General features: G+C 37.1%; 1 protein-coding gene across 2 annotated transcripts in view; it reads left to right on the forward strand.

The window, feature by feature from the left end:
* Window positions 1-1824: 1824 nt before the first annotated feature.
* The window catches only part of LOC109437920 (PABIR family member 1), a 66142-nt gene continuing 49226 nt past the window's right edge, over window positions 1825-18740 (forward strand). For both annotated transcript variants that reach the window (XM_074323863.1, XM_019717444.2), the window contains exons 1-3: window positions 1825-1958; window positions 2266-2377; window positions 7896-7974. In XM_074323863.1, coding sequence (XP_074179964.1) covers window positions 2268-2377; window positions 7896-7974 — 189 coding nt within the window. In that variant the 5' untranslated portion in view covers window positions 1825-1958; window positions 2266-2267. The remainder of the gene's footprint in view (window positions 1959-2265; window positions 2378-7895; window positions 7975-18740) is intronic.

The raw sequence follows: 18740 nt of genomic DNA on the forward strand, positions 1-18740 counted from the left end.
CAGAAAGTTTGTTTTTGACCCTCTGTTCTGTATTTAACCACTGCCTCTTGCATACACCCTAACTTTACTCCCTTTAGCTGCCACCTTTCATAAAATTTTGAAGTACCCTAAGAACTTTAACTGTGGCTTTCAGGAGATCTTGGTACAAGCTCAGATTCTACTGCTACTTAATTATGTGCCATTAACCTCTCTGGAATTTTATCAACTGTAAGGTAGAAATCATTTACCTACTTCACAAGATAGCTGTAAGGACAGATTATTTAAACCCGCATGTATTCATGAAACAATTTAATAAGTATTTATCAAGTGCTTTTGAGTACAGAAACAGTGTCCAGAGAAATATCCAGAGGCACCTCGTCTGTCTTTTCACTTAAATAGAAGGGCAGAGGAAACTTGGCTTTGCCACTTAGGAGTTGTAATTTGAGTAACCCCTCTGCGCTTAGGTTTCCTCCTTTGAAAAATGGGTATTGTGATGGCACCTACGTCACAGTTATTGTAAGTATTAAATTCGATCACATATTTTAAGTGCTTAGGACAGTACCTGACATGGAGCCTCCAAAATGGTAGCTATTGTTAATCCACCTTACACCAGGAATGATAACTCCAAATCCCCTCATGTCTGGGATTTAGCTAACCTAATTCTCCTTAATATAATTAAGCTTTTCTTATTCTATTCTCAGAATGAATGAAGAATGATTATGATCTTTCATGTCATAACTTGTCATGAACTGTTTCAAGATAATCCCATTTTAAGTTCACCATTGATTGGTTGAGCAGATTTCATGATTGAACCAATTGAGACAAGGATGTGAAAACATTTTTAAACTATAAAGTGCTATACAATGTTATGACTATTTTAATTAACAACTCCCATTTCACTAGTTGCACTTGCCTTCTGGGAACTGCATATCGTTCCTAAAATGTGCGGTTTTACAAAATTATTAGTGTGCAGTTAAGATTTCAGTACTCAATATGGCTCATTACCTGATGGTGAAAAATTCTAAAAACGAAGTTCTTAAAATGTTTTGAACCATGACAACAGCATTGTTAAATGGAAACACTGATTTGTATGGACACTAAATTCTGAGATATTTGTTTTAAGAAAACAAGCCTCCCGCCCCCCCCCCCGCCAAAAAAAAAGGAAAAAGAAAAAATAGAAAAGAAACAACAAAAGAAAAAAGGATGTTAAGCCTCCCTGCTTTAACTCAACCTTTTTCTTAAACGAATAACTTTCAAGAGCTAGATTTTATTCACTGTAAGAATATACACTGTACGATATTGTAAAAAAAAAAAAATAGTAATGAAACCACATGGAAAACAATGATTCATCTGCGCAAGTGATTCAATTGGATTAGCGCCTTACCAAGGACCCTTTGGGAGCAGGTGGCATCTAAGCACTTTGGAGTGGTTTTATTTCCCAGACTTTAGCTTTTTAAAAATTACAAAGGTGTAGTGTGTCTGCTGTAACAGGATGGAAAAATTCGTTATGGGAGGTAACAAGCTTGTTGGCCTCAATCATAAGGGGTTCATGAATTAACCAAAGAAGAAAATTTAGTATCACACATAGGGCAGAAAGGAGGGCTCTCCCGTACACCTTACTCCTCCCCACCCTTTGTACCCTAAACAATGGTTAACGAAACCATTCCAGGGTTAACGTAGGAGCAGAACTACCACAGTAAATATGCACTAGGAAAAGAAAAGGGAGGACTGAGCTTGGCAAAAAAGGGGGGCTCCTCAACTGCGCGTGCGCCCCTGGCCTGACTGACAAAGGCGCCCGTAATAATACTCATCGCTTGCGTAATGAGCATGTGCCGCCAGGCGGGGCACGGGGCGCATGCGCCAAGAGGCGGCGCCCAACTGATTTTCTAAGATGTGCCGGTTGTAATCTTCGCTTTATTCCGAAAGGTTTACCTAGGTTTCCCTTGGCCGAGACAGATAAAGGAGAAAGATTCGAGGAGGTGACTAAGATAAATTCCTCATTTTCATTATAGGCTTGGATATGGAGGATCTTTTCGACGTTAAGGGTTCCGAGCTTGGGGGGCAGGCGATTCGGAGCCAGTCCTGCCTCACTTTATGCCCGCTGGTTTTAGGGTTAGTAGGGCTGCAAAGGTGAGCACCCCTCTCACCTAAGAGCTTCCTCCTCTCTTTTTTCCCCCTTTTCGTCTCTCTCTACATCATCTCACCAAGCTGACTTGTCCTTATGTGAAGGGGAGCCAGAAAACCTTGAGAACTTATAACTAAGCAGTGGTTTCTTCCTCAACACAGATATGTCACAGGAGATAATGAAATTAGACTTGGAGCTGCTGCCGAGTTCAACCACCACAGAAGGCAACATCCTCAGAGGAACCAACAGCACCCCTTTGATCAGTGGTCTTGGGTGAGCAGGATTGAGATACTGGAGGAAGCAAGCAGGGGGATGGGTGGCAAGAGTTGGGGAAAATGAGTTCCAATAGCATTCCCAGCCCTTCATTCATCCAGATTCTGCAGGTACCTCTTTTGTTCCTGGGTTCTGGAGACCCCACTCTTAGCCAAGGGGGAAATGGGATGGGATGGCCAGAAAGAGCGAGCACACACCTACCCTGAGGTTAACTCGTATATGAAGCTTAATGTCCTCTTCTGACAGTCCACCAGCACCTGAAAGCAGCAACTAATTGCTGTGGAACATGACTTTTTCTAACTTCATCCCATCTCTTATCCACTCCTTTAAAGAAACTGAGCACGCCCCACCCTCGCCTCCACATCTTCTGTGATTACTAATTTTTGTTCTTCTCTCAGCTGCTTTGTCACCTCTGACCTTCACCTCCAACAAATGGAAATGGTTGTCAAGCAAATAAACTTGGGCCTCTTTTATATCTATTTTTTATTTGAACAAAAAGTTGAAGTACTACAGAAATTGATCTCCTAAATTTTGTATTCCCAATGGCCGATATTGTCCCCAACTTGGTTCTTGGGTGGGGGGGGGGATGTAAAAATATATAACTTTTTTATGTATAAAGCACAGACATACATGTGGAAATTTCGTGGGAATTTTCAAGGGAGAGTGATTGGGAGAGAAATGTCTGAAAAGGATCCTTAGAGGGAGATATATATATACATATACACATATATGCCAGAAGGTGCCAAAAAAAGTTTACAAGTGGACACTTTGGTCAACGTTGCTCAACGTTTGAGGATGCTGATGGTAACCACTCTTGTAATTGCAGAAGTCAAACGTGACTTGTTTTCATCTTTTGTTATCAGTATATAATTGAGTATTACAATTTTAATAGTTTTTTCCTTTCTTAAAATGTGTATACATTTTTTGGCACCGTGTGTGTGTGTGTGTGTGTGTGTGTGTGTGTGTATATATGTATATATATGTATATATATATATATATATGTATATGCACACATACATACATATATGGTTTAGAAACACTACCCTAACTGATTTAACTGTTATTTCTTGCATGTATCCAAAGTTTTGGCATGACTCAAGCTTATTATTTCTTAAAATAGAATTTTAAAGTGAGATAGCTCATCTCACACCCCAACATCATAAGGTTTTCTCAATATTGTAAAAAATATCTGAAAAATGTATTCACTGCATTGTTAACTTTGCTCCTCACCTCTTGCTGGCATCATGCTAATTGGTGATTGTAAATCACAACTGTTAGAAGTGGACTCAGAGACTAGATCTACCCTCTTTGTTTAATATATGAAGAAACTGAGGCCTACAGATCCATAAATCTCCAAAATGGCATAGTAGTAGAGCCAGTACTAGGAACCTGTCTTTGTCTCCTAACTCCTACTGTGTTTCTCCGAAAATAAGAACTAGCCAGACCATCAGCTCTAATGCGTCTTTTGGAGCAAAAGTTAATATAAGATCCATTATTATATTATATTTTATTTTATTATATTACACCCAGTCTTATATTATAAGACTGGGTCTTATATTAATTTTTGCTCCAAAAGGCACATTAAAGCTGATGGTCTGGCTAGGTCTTATTTTTGGGGAAACAGTAAGCTAGTGCTTTGTCCACTACTAATCAACATCTAGGCTGATTAAACAAATGCAGCTTTCTGCTCGTTTGCGGTAAGAGCATATATTGTTACAAAATGCAAAGCAAACTAAGATCGACCGAAAAATAATACATTGCCATTTTCAGTAGGTGGGTAGAAAAATAAGGGTTGGGGGGAGGCTCCATATGTTGTGCTGAGAACAAGAACATCCTATAAATTCAGGATTTTACTCTGATCCTGTTGTACAAATAAATGAATTGTTATGGACCACTCTGCTAGTAGAAGAAAGCACTTGGGGAGAATGTTAGTTTTATTGGAAGCCTTATGAAATGAAAAAACAAGTTGCAAATAGATGATGGAGGATATATACTTGAAGAAACATGTGGATCCTGTTTAATATGTTAAGTGCTGGGGGGAGAGTAGACCCCCTTCCCCAATCCCCAAAGTCCTGGAAGCAAACAGAATGATCCCAGTTATTCCTTCATACTTTGCTTTATTCTGCAAAGGATTTGAAATTTTTCTTTTATTTTTATCATAATTTGAGCATAGTTGCAGTGTCAAATTCTGTAGCTTAAGATCCTGATGTATGAATTGAAATTTGTACAGAAGGGTGCGGGGCAGTTGCATCTTTATCTAGTAGGAGTTAAAGGTAAAGAAACCGCAACGTGGGCCAAGTCCGGGGGCTGTTGTTTATGAAGAAGGAGTAAGATAGGAATGATATATGACATGCCTGAGGTCAGGAAACTCGTCCAAATGATCTGAGGGCATATTTTGTGCTGTTGTGACAAGTTTAGGGTGTGGTCAGAGAAGTTACAGTGAAGGGAAAAAAAATGTAGAATTACACTGAGCCTTAGTTGGATTCATTTTCACCTCAGTTCTTTTCAGTTGCACATATACACTGCTCACTTTTCTCACCTTCCCTTAGTTGGGCTTTGCCTCTTTCACAGCTCACTAAATATCATTGCACTTCTTACAAGTAATTTTCCAATTTAGCTTGGAGCTTCCTGCAGAAAGTTTAAATCTCTCTTGCACCAGCATTTGCAGACTTTGTTCTTTTAATGTCAATTCTTTAATACAAGTGTTACTGTTTTTAAGAAGTCTCTGCAGTGTTTTGCATACATCTTATATTAATATTAGTAAAAATACCAGTGTCAAAAGTTTTGAACCTCTTGGTGCTTTATACTCTTTAGACCTCCAATTGGCTGACTTTACTACTGGTGTCAATAACTTTATTTAAAGGTATTAGTTTTTGTCTTCTATTTTTCTGGTTCTTATTAGAATTAGAGATTAAGTTCTTGAATTTCTGCCAGTGCCTTCCCCCTTTGAATACCTCTAGCCTGAGTGCACACTTAGACTATTATTGCCTCAATTCTGTTTGAAAGTCAAACTACTGCACGTGGGCCAAATCCAGCCTGCCACTTGGTTTTGTAAATAAAGCTTTATTGGAACATAGCTGTGCCCATTTGTTTACTTATTGTTCATGGCCACTTTCCCACTACAAGGCAGAGTTGAGTAGTTGCAACAGAGATTCTATGGTCCACAAAGCCCAAAGTATTTACTATTGGCTCTTTGTACAAAATGTCTGCCAACCATGTGGTTTAGTAAACACTTAGAAACCTAGAAGAAGAATAGTGGTCATGAAGTATGATTGCTTTGGGAATATAACTAACAAATATATTGTAGTTTAGACAGAACTGCTTACTGATCGTTTGATATGGAGCATTGAACATCTATCTGGTTACATTACTTTCACTTTTTCTAAGTAAGTATAGCACTTAACTCGGTTCTAGAAGTCACCAAGGATTTTGTGAAATCGTGTTGAGTGACATAACAATTGAAGTATATGCTGCCTTGATTTCTTTCAGTTATAGTCTTATTAAATAAAATTGGCAGACAAAATTTTAAGGGAGAATATAATTGCCCGCCTTAAGATTACCCCCACTCACAAAAGATAGTGGAAATATGTAACTCATTAGCATCCCCCCAACTTCCTTCTAAATGACTGCTAGAATATATTCCTGTTCTTATAGGGAAAATGACTGGGAAAGGAAATAAAAATTAGATCCATACATATATCCTCTTGTAAAATATTGAATTACTGCCTATTATATGCAAATTACCATGCTGAAAAAAATGTATCTCAAGGCTCAATAAGCTTTTACTTTAATAGGAAAAATAAATACACAAAGGACTTAAATATGTGGTAAAGTTAGATCTGTGCTTAGGAAGGGAAAGAAAGTGCTAGGGGAATTCAAAGAAGAAAATGAGAAATGACAGTGGAATTGTTGAGGGATAAGGAAAAGCATTTGAAGTATATGGAACAGGCTTGGAGGCAGAAAAGCATAGGTGTATTCCAGATAGCTAGTCAACTCTGCCTGCATCACTGTCTCTCCCAAATATTCATCTGCTGACCATTACTGATCCCAGGTGATGTTTTCACCAATCCATGGTTTTAAAGTTAAGTACAGCATAATTAAATACGTTGTTAAGTAGTCACCAATCATCCTTTCCTGGGCAGGACTATATTCTGAAATTGCTATTCCTATTTTTTTGTTGTTTTTTTAAACTACCAAAAATGTCCTTTTTAAATGAGACAATGGTGTTGGCAGATGGTAATTTTTTTTTTAAGTGACCTTACTTGGCAAAAGAATGGTAGCAACCATATATTTGTGCCAAGATTTCATTTTGAAATTTTAGTAGTCCATGAAATCCAAAAGTCGAACTAAATTGTGAAAGGCTTTGAATGACAGTAAAGAAGGTAACTGAATTCGCAGGCAATGTGGAGAGTCACTGAATGTTGGAGCAGGAGAGCATGCTGTTCTCTAGGGAAGTGATCTGGTAGTCTGTTAGAAAGATGGCAGTAAGGAAAGAAGAGAGGTGAGGTGACCAATTAGACTATTTCAGGATCTATGGAAAAGTAAAGTGGCTTTGAATTGGTTTGGGACAAGACTGAAAAGAGTAAGACAGATGCATGTGAGATCACAGAGGTAAAACCTAGAAGACCAGGCACCTGATTGAATTTAGGGAGCAAAAAAGAAAATGTTAAAGATAATTTCTTATCATTAGGGAAACCTGGATAAAAGGTTCACAGGAATATTCTGTATTCTTTTTGCAGCTTCCTGTGAGTCTTAAACGGTTTGAAAATAAAGTTATAACAAAAAGAAGACATAAAAAGGAAAAGATGACTTATTTAGGGTCCCAAATAGGGCTGAGGTCGGCTGGGTGGGCACCATCAAAGCTGAGGACACAAGCATCATTTTCAGCAGGCAGCAGCTGCTTAGCTTCAGTCCACTGCTGCCACTTGGGAATGTGGCCCAGTGTGACAAAATCTTGCAAATTTTCAATAGAAGCCAGAAAATCTGGATTATTTATGTGAAGTCTCTCAGTGTTTGAAATGTGCGCAACTAATTCAAAAACAAAACACTGAATCGGCCAAATGAAATACATTTGTGAATATCTCAGTGCTATTGACCCCTGCTATTGGTTATCCCTCCTGTTCGTGTAAAAGTTTGGGAGTTGAGAGGAAACTGGTACTAGCACATTGTACCTCCACACATAAATTTCAATCAATTACGGGTTTACACAAAATATGAGGTATTTCCAAGGACACAATAAATTGTATTTATTCTTGGTAAAATGATTAGAGGTAAAGTCGCATGCTTGAGAATTCCTTACTTTACGTGGACACTTGTTTAGGCTCAGCCAACTAAGGCTTTGTGTATATGTGTGTGTGTATGTGTGTATATGTATTTTCATGTCTACATCTGCACAGCTGTCCCAACAAAGAAGCCATTTACATTAATGGCATTGCTATTTAAGTATTTGAAATTTTATTTCTTTAAAAAGTTTTTGTAATGGATTTTAAATGACCAATGTTTTCTTTTTCTTGCCAGTGATATTCCACAGGTGTTGCAATCTGGCACATTAAGAACTAGAAGAAGCAGTACAGCATTAATGCCACGACAGTGTCTGGTAAGAAAATGCCTATAGCAGGCACACTGGCCAAGATTGTGCTCTTGACCTTACCCAGTGGTTCTCAAACTTGAGTGTGCACCAGGAAGGCTTGTTAAAACAGACTATTAGCCCTCAACCCCAGAGTTTCTGATTCAGGAGGTCTGAGTGGGGCCTGAGAATGTGCATTTCTAACAAGCTCCCACTTTGAGAAACACTGCTCTAAACATTACTGAAGGACAAACACATGGGCTACAGTTATGATTGCTTTGTTGCAACTGCAGCAGAATTAACTCTTAAATCTCATATAGATTTAACATTGAGATTTGTTTTATGTATAAGACCATCTGGCTTCCAGTTTTTAAAAGAACATTATAATTTTGAGAGGAAAATTTGCAAGCCTTCCTAAGAGTAGTTTTCAGGCTTTTAGTTCAACTTTTATCTCGCATTTATCTTGAATTGAAAATGAAATTTGTTTTTCATGGTGTTTTGATGCAATCTCTAAATTATAACTCTTATCTACTAATTATCCTGTAAACATAGGAAAAATGCTAGGAGATCAGTCAGCCAAAGTGAATAAATGATTCATCATGTAAATTTTTTTTATTGAGGTAAAATTCATATAACATACAGTTAACTATTTTAAAGTGCACAATTCAGGGGCATTTAGTGCATTCACAATGTTGTTCAACCACCACCTCCCTGTTTCAGAAAGCACATATCTTTGGCCTGTTCCTGATCGTTGCTGGAAAGCTTTCAGTCTTTCATCATTGAGTTAACTAATTTTTCTTATCATATTAACTCTGTAGGTTGTGGTAAATGCCCTTTATCATGTTGGGGGAGTTCTTTTCAGCAATAAAAAGGATGAAATCCTGCCATTTGCTCCTTGCTGAGTATTTTTATCATGAAAGCATGTTGAATTGTTTCAAATGATTTTTGGGTACCTATGGAGATTGTCTTGTGTGGTTTTTTTTTCCCCGTCCATTCTGTTAATGTGATGTATTACATTGATTTTCTCATGTTGAACCACTTTGCATTCCTGGGATAAATCTCACTTGGTCCTGGTGTATAATCCTTTTAATGTGTTATTGGATTAGGTTTGCTTTCATTTTGTTGAGGATTTTTCTACCCACATTCATAATGGTTATTGGTCTGTAGTTTTCTTGCAGTACCTTTGCTGGCGTTGGTATCAGGGTAATGCTGATCTCCTAGAATGTGTTAGGAAATGTTCCATCTCTCCTATTTTGGGAAGAGTTTGAGTAGGATTGGTGTCAATACTTTTCTAAATGTTTGGTAGAATTCACCAGTGAAGCCATCTGGTCCTAGACTTTCTTTTGTTGGGAGGTATTTGAAACTGATTCTAACACGTTACTGTACTTGTTACAGGTCCGTTGAGACTTTCTATTTCCTCTTGAGTCAGTTTGGTAATTTGTGTGTCTTTAGGAATTTGTGCATCTCATCTAGATTATCTAATTTGTTGACATACAATTGTTCATAGATTTTTCATATATTATCTTTAAATATGATGGAATCTATAAAAGATATTTTAGTGAAATATTATAGCTTGAAACCCATTTTAAAATATTGCCTCCTAATCTTAAAACTGGATATTCCTCTTAATATAATCATATTCAGTATTATCCTCACCATCGACATAAGAAACATCTAAATCTGTAGAGAACTTTATGAGTTTATTTGAGCCAAACTGACAACATGCCAGGAAGCAAGATCTCAAATGCTCTGGCAAATGACAGTTTTGAAGTTCTTTTTACATATTTGGAATTAAGGAGGGAATGTAAGGAAGATTAAACATGATTATGTGCTTCCTTGAGGGTGGTTACACCTCTGAGGGGTCTGGAAAACAGGATGACTTCTGGCATTTCAAAGATGTGTTAATCTAGATGCAGAAGAACAGTGGACAGGGCTTGCTTAAGGCAAAGATAAACCTTTTATAGGCCTGGGACATGACTACCCACCAGGACCTGCCCAGTTAGGAATTTATGATCAGATCATCCTGTGAGGTTACTTTTGGACACTGAAATTGTCTGATTTATTACACAGCCTCCTTTTCTTTTACTTTTTTCTCAAATGGTGGTTGAATTTATTTGCTTGATCAATAACGGTCCTGGCAAAAATTAGTTAACCAGCACTGAGACAATTGTAATAAAAAATACTAAATTTTAAATACCCATGACACCTTGATAGAAATTAGAGTTTACATAAACAAAAACGAAACCTCCAATGTTGCTAGCAAATACAAAATGAATGTAATGTGACCGACAGGACAACAAGAATGCTTTTATATATTTATATTTGACACCTGACCATATTTTCAGTCACCATAATATCGTCTCTCCAGATTAAAAAAAATAGTATTCTTATTTCTATAACAAAGCTTTTTTTTCATACAAAATTCAAATAATGGCCAACAAATCACAGCAGTGCAATAAGTAGAGGATAAAAAAAAAGCTATCAAACAGGAGCTGAAAATAAAAACTAACTACCATGTTTCCCTGAAAATAAGACCTAGCTGGACAATCAGCTCTAATGCGTCTTTTGGAGCAAAAATTAATATAAGACCTGGTATTATATTATATAAGACCCGGTCTTATACTATAGTAAAATAAGACCGGGTCTTATATTAATTTTTGCTCCAAAAGACGTGTTAGAGCTGATTGTTCGGCTAGGTCTTATTTTGGGGGAAACACAGTAGGAGGAGGAGGACAGAGCCCTCCTGGGAGTTTGTTTCTGTCACCTTGACTATGTGGTTTGTCTTCACAGCCATATCAGAGAGCTGACCTATCTCATGGGTGCCATTTATTCAGGCGGAACGTGACTGAGCCAAGGTGCCTGAGAGCCAGCCGCCCAAATGCCTCAGGTCACCAGGGAAGTGGCGAAAGCAAAAAAAGAATGGGGTTGGGGATCACAGCTATCATTAAAAGGAAAAGTTGTGTTTTTCTATTGCTCGATCTCATAAATTGAGAGTCCATCAGCAGGTTTACTGAGAAGATATGGATAACTGAAAATGTGTATTTAACAGCATATATATGGCTTATTCAGGCAAAGAGACATTTATATTCCAGGCCAAGCAAGCCATCTAAGTAATTCTGTTTGTAATGGAAGGTCAGTTGTATGGAAGATTTCTGGTTTGAGAAACAGACCCTTTGTGTGGATTCCTTAGGTCTAGGTGGCTACCTTTGACCAACCCAGTGAAAGGCATTTGGAAATCAGTAGCAGCAAGGAGTGAGAGGAGCCCGAACAAGCCAGAAGGAACAAGGTGGCCCCTCTTCCACCCTGGGCCACGCTGACCCAGGGTTGGCAGGTGGGCTCCATAGGCAGCTCTGTCTGCGACCAACTGCAGAGCCCCTTTTCCGTTCAAACCACAAATGCACTGATGTTATATTGGGGAAAAATTACAATTGTTCATTAAACAAATCTTCTATCCACTCGTTTACTCATTCTTTCAACACTATTTATTGAGCACTTGCTTGTCTGTCAAAACCCCCATACCAATCCAGTCTTTTCTACTCAGCAAAGTCAATAAATATTTTTAGGAACCTACTATGTATTAGCCCTGATCTAGTTGCCTGGGAGATCTAACCTAGTTGGAGGGTTGTAGGGAGGAAATGACATCTTAGCTGAGATCTTACTGAGGTGTAGGAGTTAGCTAGTTTAGGAAATAAAAAAAATGGCACGCTTGAAGGCCTGGATTGAAAGGGAATCTGGTGTGTAGAGAATTTGAATGAAGGGCGTTCTAGCTAGAGTGGAAGTAAAGATGAAGTGGTGAGAGTTGAAGTTGGAGATGTAGACTAGTGCAAGATCTTGCAGGGCCTTCTAAGTCATGCTAAATATTTTGCACTTTACCTAAGGTCAATGGGAAGTCATTGAAGAATTCTGTCTGATTGACATGATCAGATTTGCATTTCTAAAAGATTATTACCTTGGCTGCAGTGTAGAAAGTGGATTGAAGAGGGCAAAAGTAGATGCAAGACGATCAGATAGGAGGCAACTGCAATAACCCTGGCAAAGACCTAATAGTAATTTAGGGACTAATGTGATAGCAGTGGGCATGGAGAAAAGTGTCAGATTCATGAAATATTTGAAAGGTACAATGAATTGGTGATAGAGTCAATGGAGAGTGGGAAACAATAGAGGCAAAGGTGACTGCTAGGTCTCTGGCTTGGGCAACTGATGGGGTGGTGATACCACAGAAGAAGAAGGGGATATTGGAAGAAGAGTCGATTTAGAAGGGAAGACAAGTTTAGTTTTGGACATGTTACATTTGAGGTTTTCTGGGATCTCCATGTGGAAATGTTAGATACACTAGTTTGAAGTTCAGGATAGAGATCTGGTCTAGAGACACACGTTTAGGAATCAATAGATTGCTATTTAAATCTATGGGAATAAATGATATGACCTATGGAGAGAGTATAAAAGGAGGTAAGGCTACAGGAAAAAGCTTTAGTGTTGGCAAAAAGATTGCCAACACTTACACATCAGTCAGAAGAGGCGCCACCAAAGAAGCCTAAGATGGAATGGTCAGAAAGGTGGGAGGAGACTCAGAAAAAAGCAGTACCATGAAAAACCAAGGAAAAGTATTAAGTCATATGCTCTCAAGCTGTCAGACATGATAAAGTCTGAAAGGTGGCCTTTGGGTTACCAAAATGGAGATTATTCACAAATTTCTTATATTTGAAAGCAATTTCAATGGAGAGAGGGGTGGAATGAAGGCAGACTGGATTGGGTTGAAGAATGACTGAGAGGTGAAGACCTATAAGTAGCACCATATAGACTAGCCTGGTTATTCAGGGGTAAATTACCCTTTCTATGCCTTAATTTCTTCATGTGTAAAATGGGAATGTAATAGTATCTGCCTGTAAAGTTTGTTGTAGTGATTACATTAATGACAGTATAATACTATCAATAAAACATGTAAAGGAAAAAAGAAAAAAAAACTTAGCGTACATAGCACAACAATGTAATTGTATTTAATACCACTTAAAAATGGTTAAGATGGTAAATTTTATGTTATGTGTATTTACCACAATTTTTTAAAAAAATTTATTGGGGATTATTGGGGAACAGTGTATCTCTCCAGGGCCCATCAGCTCCAAGTCATTGTCCTTCAATCTAGTTGAGGAGGGCACAGCTCAGCTCCAAGTCCAGTCACTGTTTTCAGTCTTCAGTTGCAGGGGGCACAGCCCACCATCCCATGCGAGAATTGAACCAGCAACCTTGTTGTTGAGAGCTTGTGTTCTAACCAACTGAGCCATCCGGCCACCTCTCCGGAAGCTCAGCGGCAGCTCGTTGTCTTCAATCTAGTTGTGGAGGGCGCAGCTCACTGGCCCATGTGGGAATCGAACAGGCAACCCTGTTGTTCAGAGCTCGTGCTCTAACCAACTGAGCCATCTGGCCTCCCTACCACAATTTTTAAAAAATAGCTTATAACATGTAAAAAAAAATCAGTGTAAAGCACTCAGCACAGCACTGGCACATACTAAATGCTCAATAAATATTGTATGTTTATATAAGTAGTAGTACATATACAGAGCAACCATGTACCTGCCATTTTTTAAACTATGGACTTTAGGTGATTTTGTTGAATAAATTTTTTTATTAGTTTCAGGTGTACAAACAACATAATGATTAGACATTTATACTTGTCACAAAGCGATAACCCCCTCCCAATCTACTACCTGTCTGACACCGTACATAGCTATGACAATACCATTGACTATATTCCCTATGCTGTACTTTGGTTTACATCCTGTGACAATATATACGTACATATCTACAGAGTGCCAAAAAAAAGCATACACATTTTAAGAAAGGAAAAAAAAACACTATTAAAATTACACTGATGGTAACCACTTTGAGCACCTCTTGTAATTGCAGAAGTCAAACGTGACTTGTATTCATCTTTTGTTATTGGTATATATTGAGTATTACAACTTTAGTACAGTTTTTTCCTTTCTTAAAATGTGTATACATTTTTTTTGGCACCCTCTGTATATGTGTGTGTGTGTGTGTGTGTGTGTGTGTGTGTGTGTGTGTGTATAAAATAGTTGACATTCAATATTATTTTATATTAGTTTCAGGTATACAGCAAAGTGGATAGGCATATATATTATCTAGGAAGTGATTACCCAATAAGTCCAGTACCCATCTAACACCCTAAATAATCTTTACAACATTGTTGATTATATTCCCCTCACTGTATTTCACATCCCAATGACTATTTTCTGACTACCAATTTGTACTTCCTAACCCCTTCACCTTTCCCATCCCCCAAACCTCCTCCTGTCTAGCAACCATCAGTTTTTTCTCTATCTCTGAGTCTATTCTGTTTTGTTTGCTCATTTATTCTGTTCTTTAGATTCCACATATAAGTGAGATCATATGGTATTTGTTTTCTCAGTCTGATTTATTTCATGTAACATAATATTCTTTAGGTCCATCCATGTTTTTGAAAATGGTAAAATTTCATTCTTTTTATGGCAGAGTAGTACTCCACTGTATAAACATACCACAATTTCTTTATCCAATCATCTATTGATGAGCATTTCAGTTGTTTCCATATCTTGGCTATTGTGAATAGCGCTGCAGTAAACATAGGGGGTGCATTCGAGGAATGATGAAAAAATACAGTGAATGTTTAAATTAAAAATTATTATAGTAAAAGACACATTGCCATTAATCCCACTCAAAGTACTCCCCCTCATTTTGAACACACTTATCCCATCGTTCTTGTCACTTTCTGAAGCAGTTCTGGAAGTCCTCTTTTTGTGAGTGTCTTTAGTTGTGCTGTCGTTGCTGCCTCCATGTCCTGAATCGATTCAAAACGTTTTCCTCTCATGGTCATTTTGACTTTAGGGAAGAGCCAGAAGTCGCACGGTGCCAGAACCAGTGAATAAGGTGCATGAGGACACACTGTAATGTTTTTATTTGACAGAAATTGCCGTACCAGAAGTGATGTATGACATGGAGCGTACTCATGATGGAGGATGAAGTAAAGACAGTCACAAAAGAGAACTTCCAGAGCTGCTTCAGAAAGTGGCAAGAACGATGAATAAGTGTGCTTGAAGCGAGGGGGAATATTTTGAGGGGGATTAATGGCAATGTGTCTTTTACTGTAGTAATTTTTTTATTTACACATTCACCATATCTTTTGATCACATGTCATATTTTTTTGAATTAGTGTTTTGGATAAATAACCAGGAGAGGAATCTCTGGGTGATAAGGTAGTTCTCTTAATTTTTTGAGAAACCTCTATACTGGTTTCCATAGTGGCTACATCAATTTGCAATCCCACCAACAGTGCATGAGTTTCCCTTTTCTCCACATCCTCGCCAACACTCGTTGTTTGCTGATTTACTGATGATAGCCATTCTAACAGGAGTGAGGTAGTATCTCATTGTGGTTTTTATTTGCATTTCTCTGATGGTTAGTGACGCTGAGCATCTTTTCATATGTCAATTGGCCATCTGTATGTCTTCTTTGGAGAAACGTCTATTCAGGTCCTTTGCCCATTTTTAAATTATGCTGTTTGTTTTATTGGTGTTGAGTTGTATTAGTTCTTCATAAATTTTGGATATTAATCCCTTATCAGATGTATCGTGGGCAAATATCTTCTCCCATTCAGCAGAATGTCTTTTTGTTTTGTTGGTTTCCTTTGCTGTGAAAAAACTTTTTAGTTTCATGTAGTCCCATTTGTTTATTTTTGTTTGTTTCCCTTGTCCGAGGGGATATGTCAGTAAAAATATTACAAGGGTAATGTCTGAGAGTTTATTTCTTGTATTTTCTTTTAGGAGTTTTATGGTATTGAGTCTTACATTTATGTCTTTAATCCATTTTGAGTTTCTTCTTGTATATGGCGTAAGAAGGTGATCCAGTTTCATTTTTTTTTGCATGTATCTGTCCAGTTTTCCCAGCACTATTTCTTAAATAGACTGTCTTTATCCCAATGTAAATTCCTGGTTCCTTTTTCATAGATTAAATAAACACATAGGCATGTATTTATTTCTGGGCTCTCTGTACTGTTCCATTGATCTATGTGTCTGTTTTGATGCTAGTATCATGTTGTTTTGATTACTGTAGACTTGTGGTATAAGTTGATATCAGGTAGCATGATACCTCCATCTTTGTTCTTATTTCTCAGGATTTCTGTAGCTACGTGCTGTCTCTTACGTTCCATATAAATTTTAGGATTATTAGTTCTGTAAAAAATGCCATTGATATTTTGATTAGGATTGCATTGAATCTGTATGTTGCATTGGATAGTATGGACATTTTAACTATGTTAATTCTTATATCCATGAGTGTGGTATATGTTTCCATTTATTTGTATCTTCTTTAATTTCTCTCTTCAGTTTCTTATAATTTTCTGAGTACAGATCTTTTACTTCCTTGGTTAAATTTTGTCCTAAGTATTTTATTTTTGATGCAATTTCAAATGGGATTATTTTCTGAATTTCTCTTTCTGAGAGTTCATTATTGGTGTATAAAAATGCAACCGATTTCTGAATATTAATTTTGTACCCTGCTATTTTACTAAATTTATCAGTTCTAATAGTTTTTTGGTGGAATGTTTCGGGTTCTCTATATACAGTATCATGTCATCTGCAAATAATGCCAATTTTACTTCCGGCTTTCCCATTTGGATGCCTTTTACTTCCTTTTCTTGTCTATTATAATTCTGGTGGCTAGAACTTCCAGTACTATGTTGAATAAGAGTGGTGAAAGTGGTCATCGTTGTCTTCTTCCTGATCATAAGGGGAATGCTTTTAGCTTTTCCCCATTGAGTATGATGTTAGCTGTGTGTTTGTCATATGTGGCCTTTATTATGTTGAGATATGCTTTCTCTAATCCCACTTTGCTGAGAGTTTTTATCATAAATGGATGATGGATTTTGTCAAATGCTTGTTCTGCATCTATCGAGATGACCTTATGATTTTTATTTTTCATTTTGTTTATGTGATGTATCACATTAATTGATTTGCAGATATTGAACCAACCTCGCATACCAGGAGTGAATCCCACTTGATCGTGGTGTATGATCTTTCTAATGTATTGCTGAATTCAGTTTGCTAATATTTTCTTGAGTATTTTTGCATCTATGTTCATTAGGGATATCAGCCTATAGTTTTCTTTTTTTGTAATGTCTTTGTCTGGTTTTTGGATCAGGATAATGGTGGCCTCCTGAAATGAGCTTGGGTGCCTTCCCTCCTCCTAGATATTTTGGAATACCTTGAGAAGAACAGGTGTTAATTCTTTTTGAATGTTTGGTAAAATTCACCTGTGAAGCCATCTGGTCCAGGACTTTTTTTGTTGGGAGCTTATTGATTACTGATTCAATTTTGTTGGTAGTAATCAGTCTGTTCAGATTTTCTGTTTCTTCTTGATTCAGCATTGGAAGATTGTGTGCTTCTAAGAATTTATCGATTTCTTCCAGATTGTCCAATTTGTTGGGAGGTAGTTGCTGGTAGTATTTTCTAAAATTTTTTTATTTCTGCAGTCAGTTGTCACTTCTTGTCTTTCATTTCTGATTTTATTTATTTGGGTCCTCTCTTTTTTTCCTGGTGAGTCTGTTTAAAAATTTGTCAATTTTGTTTATCTTTTAAAAAAACTAGCTCTTGGTTTCATTGTCATTTTTTTTTTTTGTCTTTATTTCATTTATTTCCACTGTGATCTATATTATTTCTTTCCTTGTACTCACTTTGGGCTTATTTTGCTGTTCTTTTTCCAGTTCCCTTATGTGTAAAAATAGGCTGTTGATTTGAGATTTTTCTTGTTTTTTTGATTAGGCCTGCATTGCTATGAATTTCCCTCTTAGGACTACTTTCACTGTGTCCCATAGATTTTTGGTCATTCTTTTTTCACTTTTGTTTGTGTCTAGGTATCTTTTGATATCTTCCTTAATCTCATTGTTGACCCATTCACTATTTAGTATCATATTATTTAGTCTTCATGTGTTTGTGTGTTTTTCAGTTTTTGTCTTGTAATTGATTCTAGTTTCATACCACTGTGGTCAGAGAAGATGCTTGATATGATTTGGGTCTTCTTAAATTTATCGAGACTTGTTTTGTGGCTTAACATGGTCTAATTTGGAAAGTGTTCCATGTACGCTTGAAAAGAGTGTATATGCTGCTGCTTTGGGGTGAAATGCCCTAAAAATATTAATTAAATGCGTCTGGTAGTGTGTCATCTAAGGCCGCTGTTTCCGTGTTGATTTTCTATCTGGAGGATCTGTCCATTGGTGTCAGTGGGGTGTTGAAGTCCTCTACTATGATAGTGTTACTGTTGATATCTGCCTTTATTTCGGGCAATATTTGTTTTATATATTTAGGTGCTGCTATATTGAGTGCATAGGTGTTTACTAGGGTTATGTCCTCTTGTTGGATTGATTCCTTTATTATTATGTAATATCCTTCTTTGTCTCTTATTATAGTCTTCATTTTAAAGTATATTTTATCCAATGTAAGTATTGCTACCCCAACTTTTTTCTCATTTCCATTTGCGTGAAACGTCTTTTTCCATCACTTTACTTTCAGTCTGTATGTGTCTTTCGATATGAGGTGGGTCTATTGTAGACAGCATATGCATGGGTCTTGTTTTCTTATTCACTCAGCTACCCTATGTTTTTTGATTGGAGCATTTAATCCATTTACATTTAAAGTGATTATTGATAGGTACATAGTTATTGCCATTTTATTATTCTTATTTTTGATATTCATTAGTGTTTTTTATTTTTATTTTTGTTTTGTTTTCTCCTTTCTTCTGCTTAAAGA

This window comes from Rhinolophus sinicus, chromosome X (assembly GCF_036562045.2).
Source record: "Rhinolophus sinicus isolate RSC01 chromosome X, ASM3656204v1, whole genome shotgun sequence".
In the NCBI taxonomy this organism is placed as follows: Eukaryota; Metazoa; Chordata; class Mammalia; order Chiroptera; family Rhinolophidae; genus Rhinolophus; species Rhinolophus sinicus.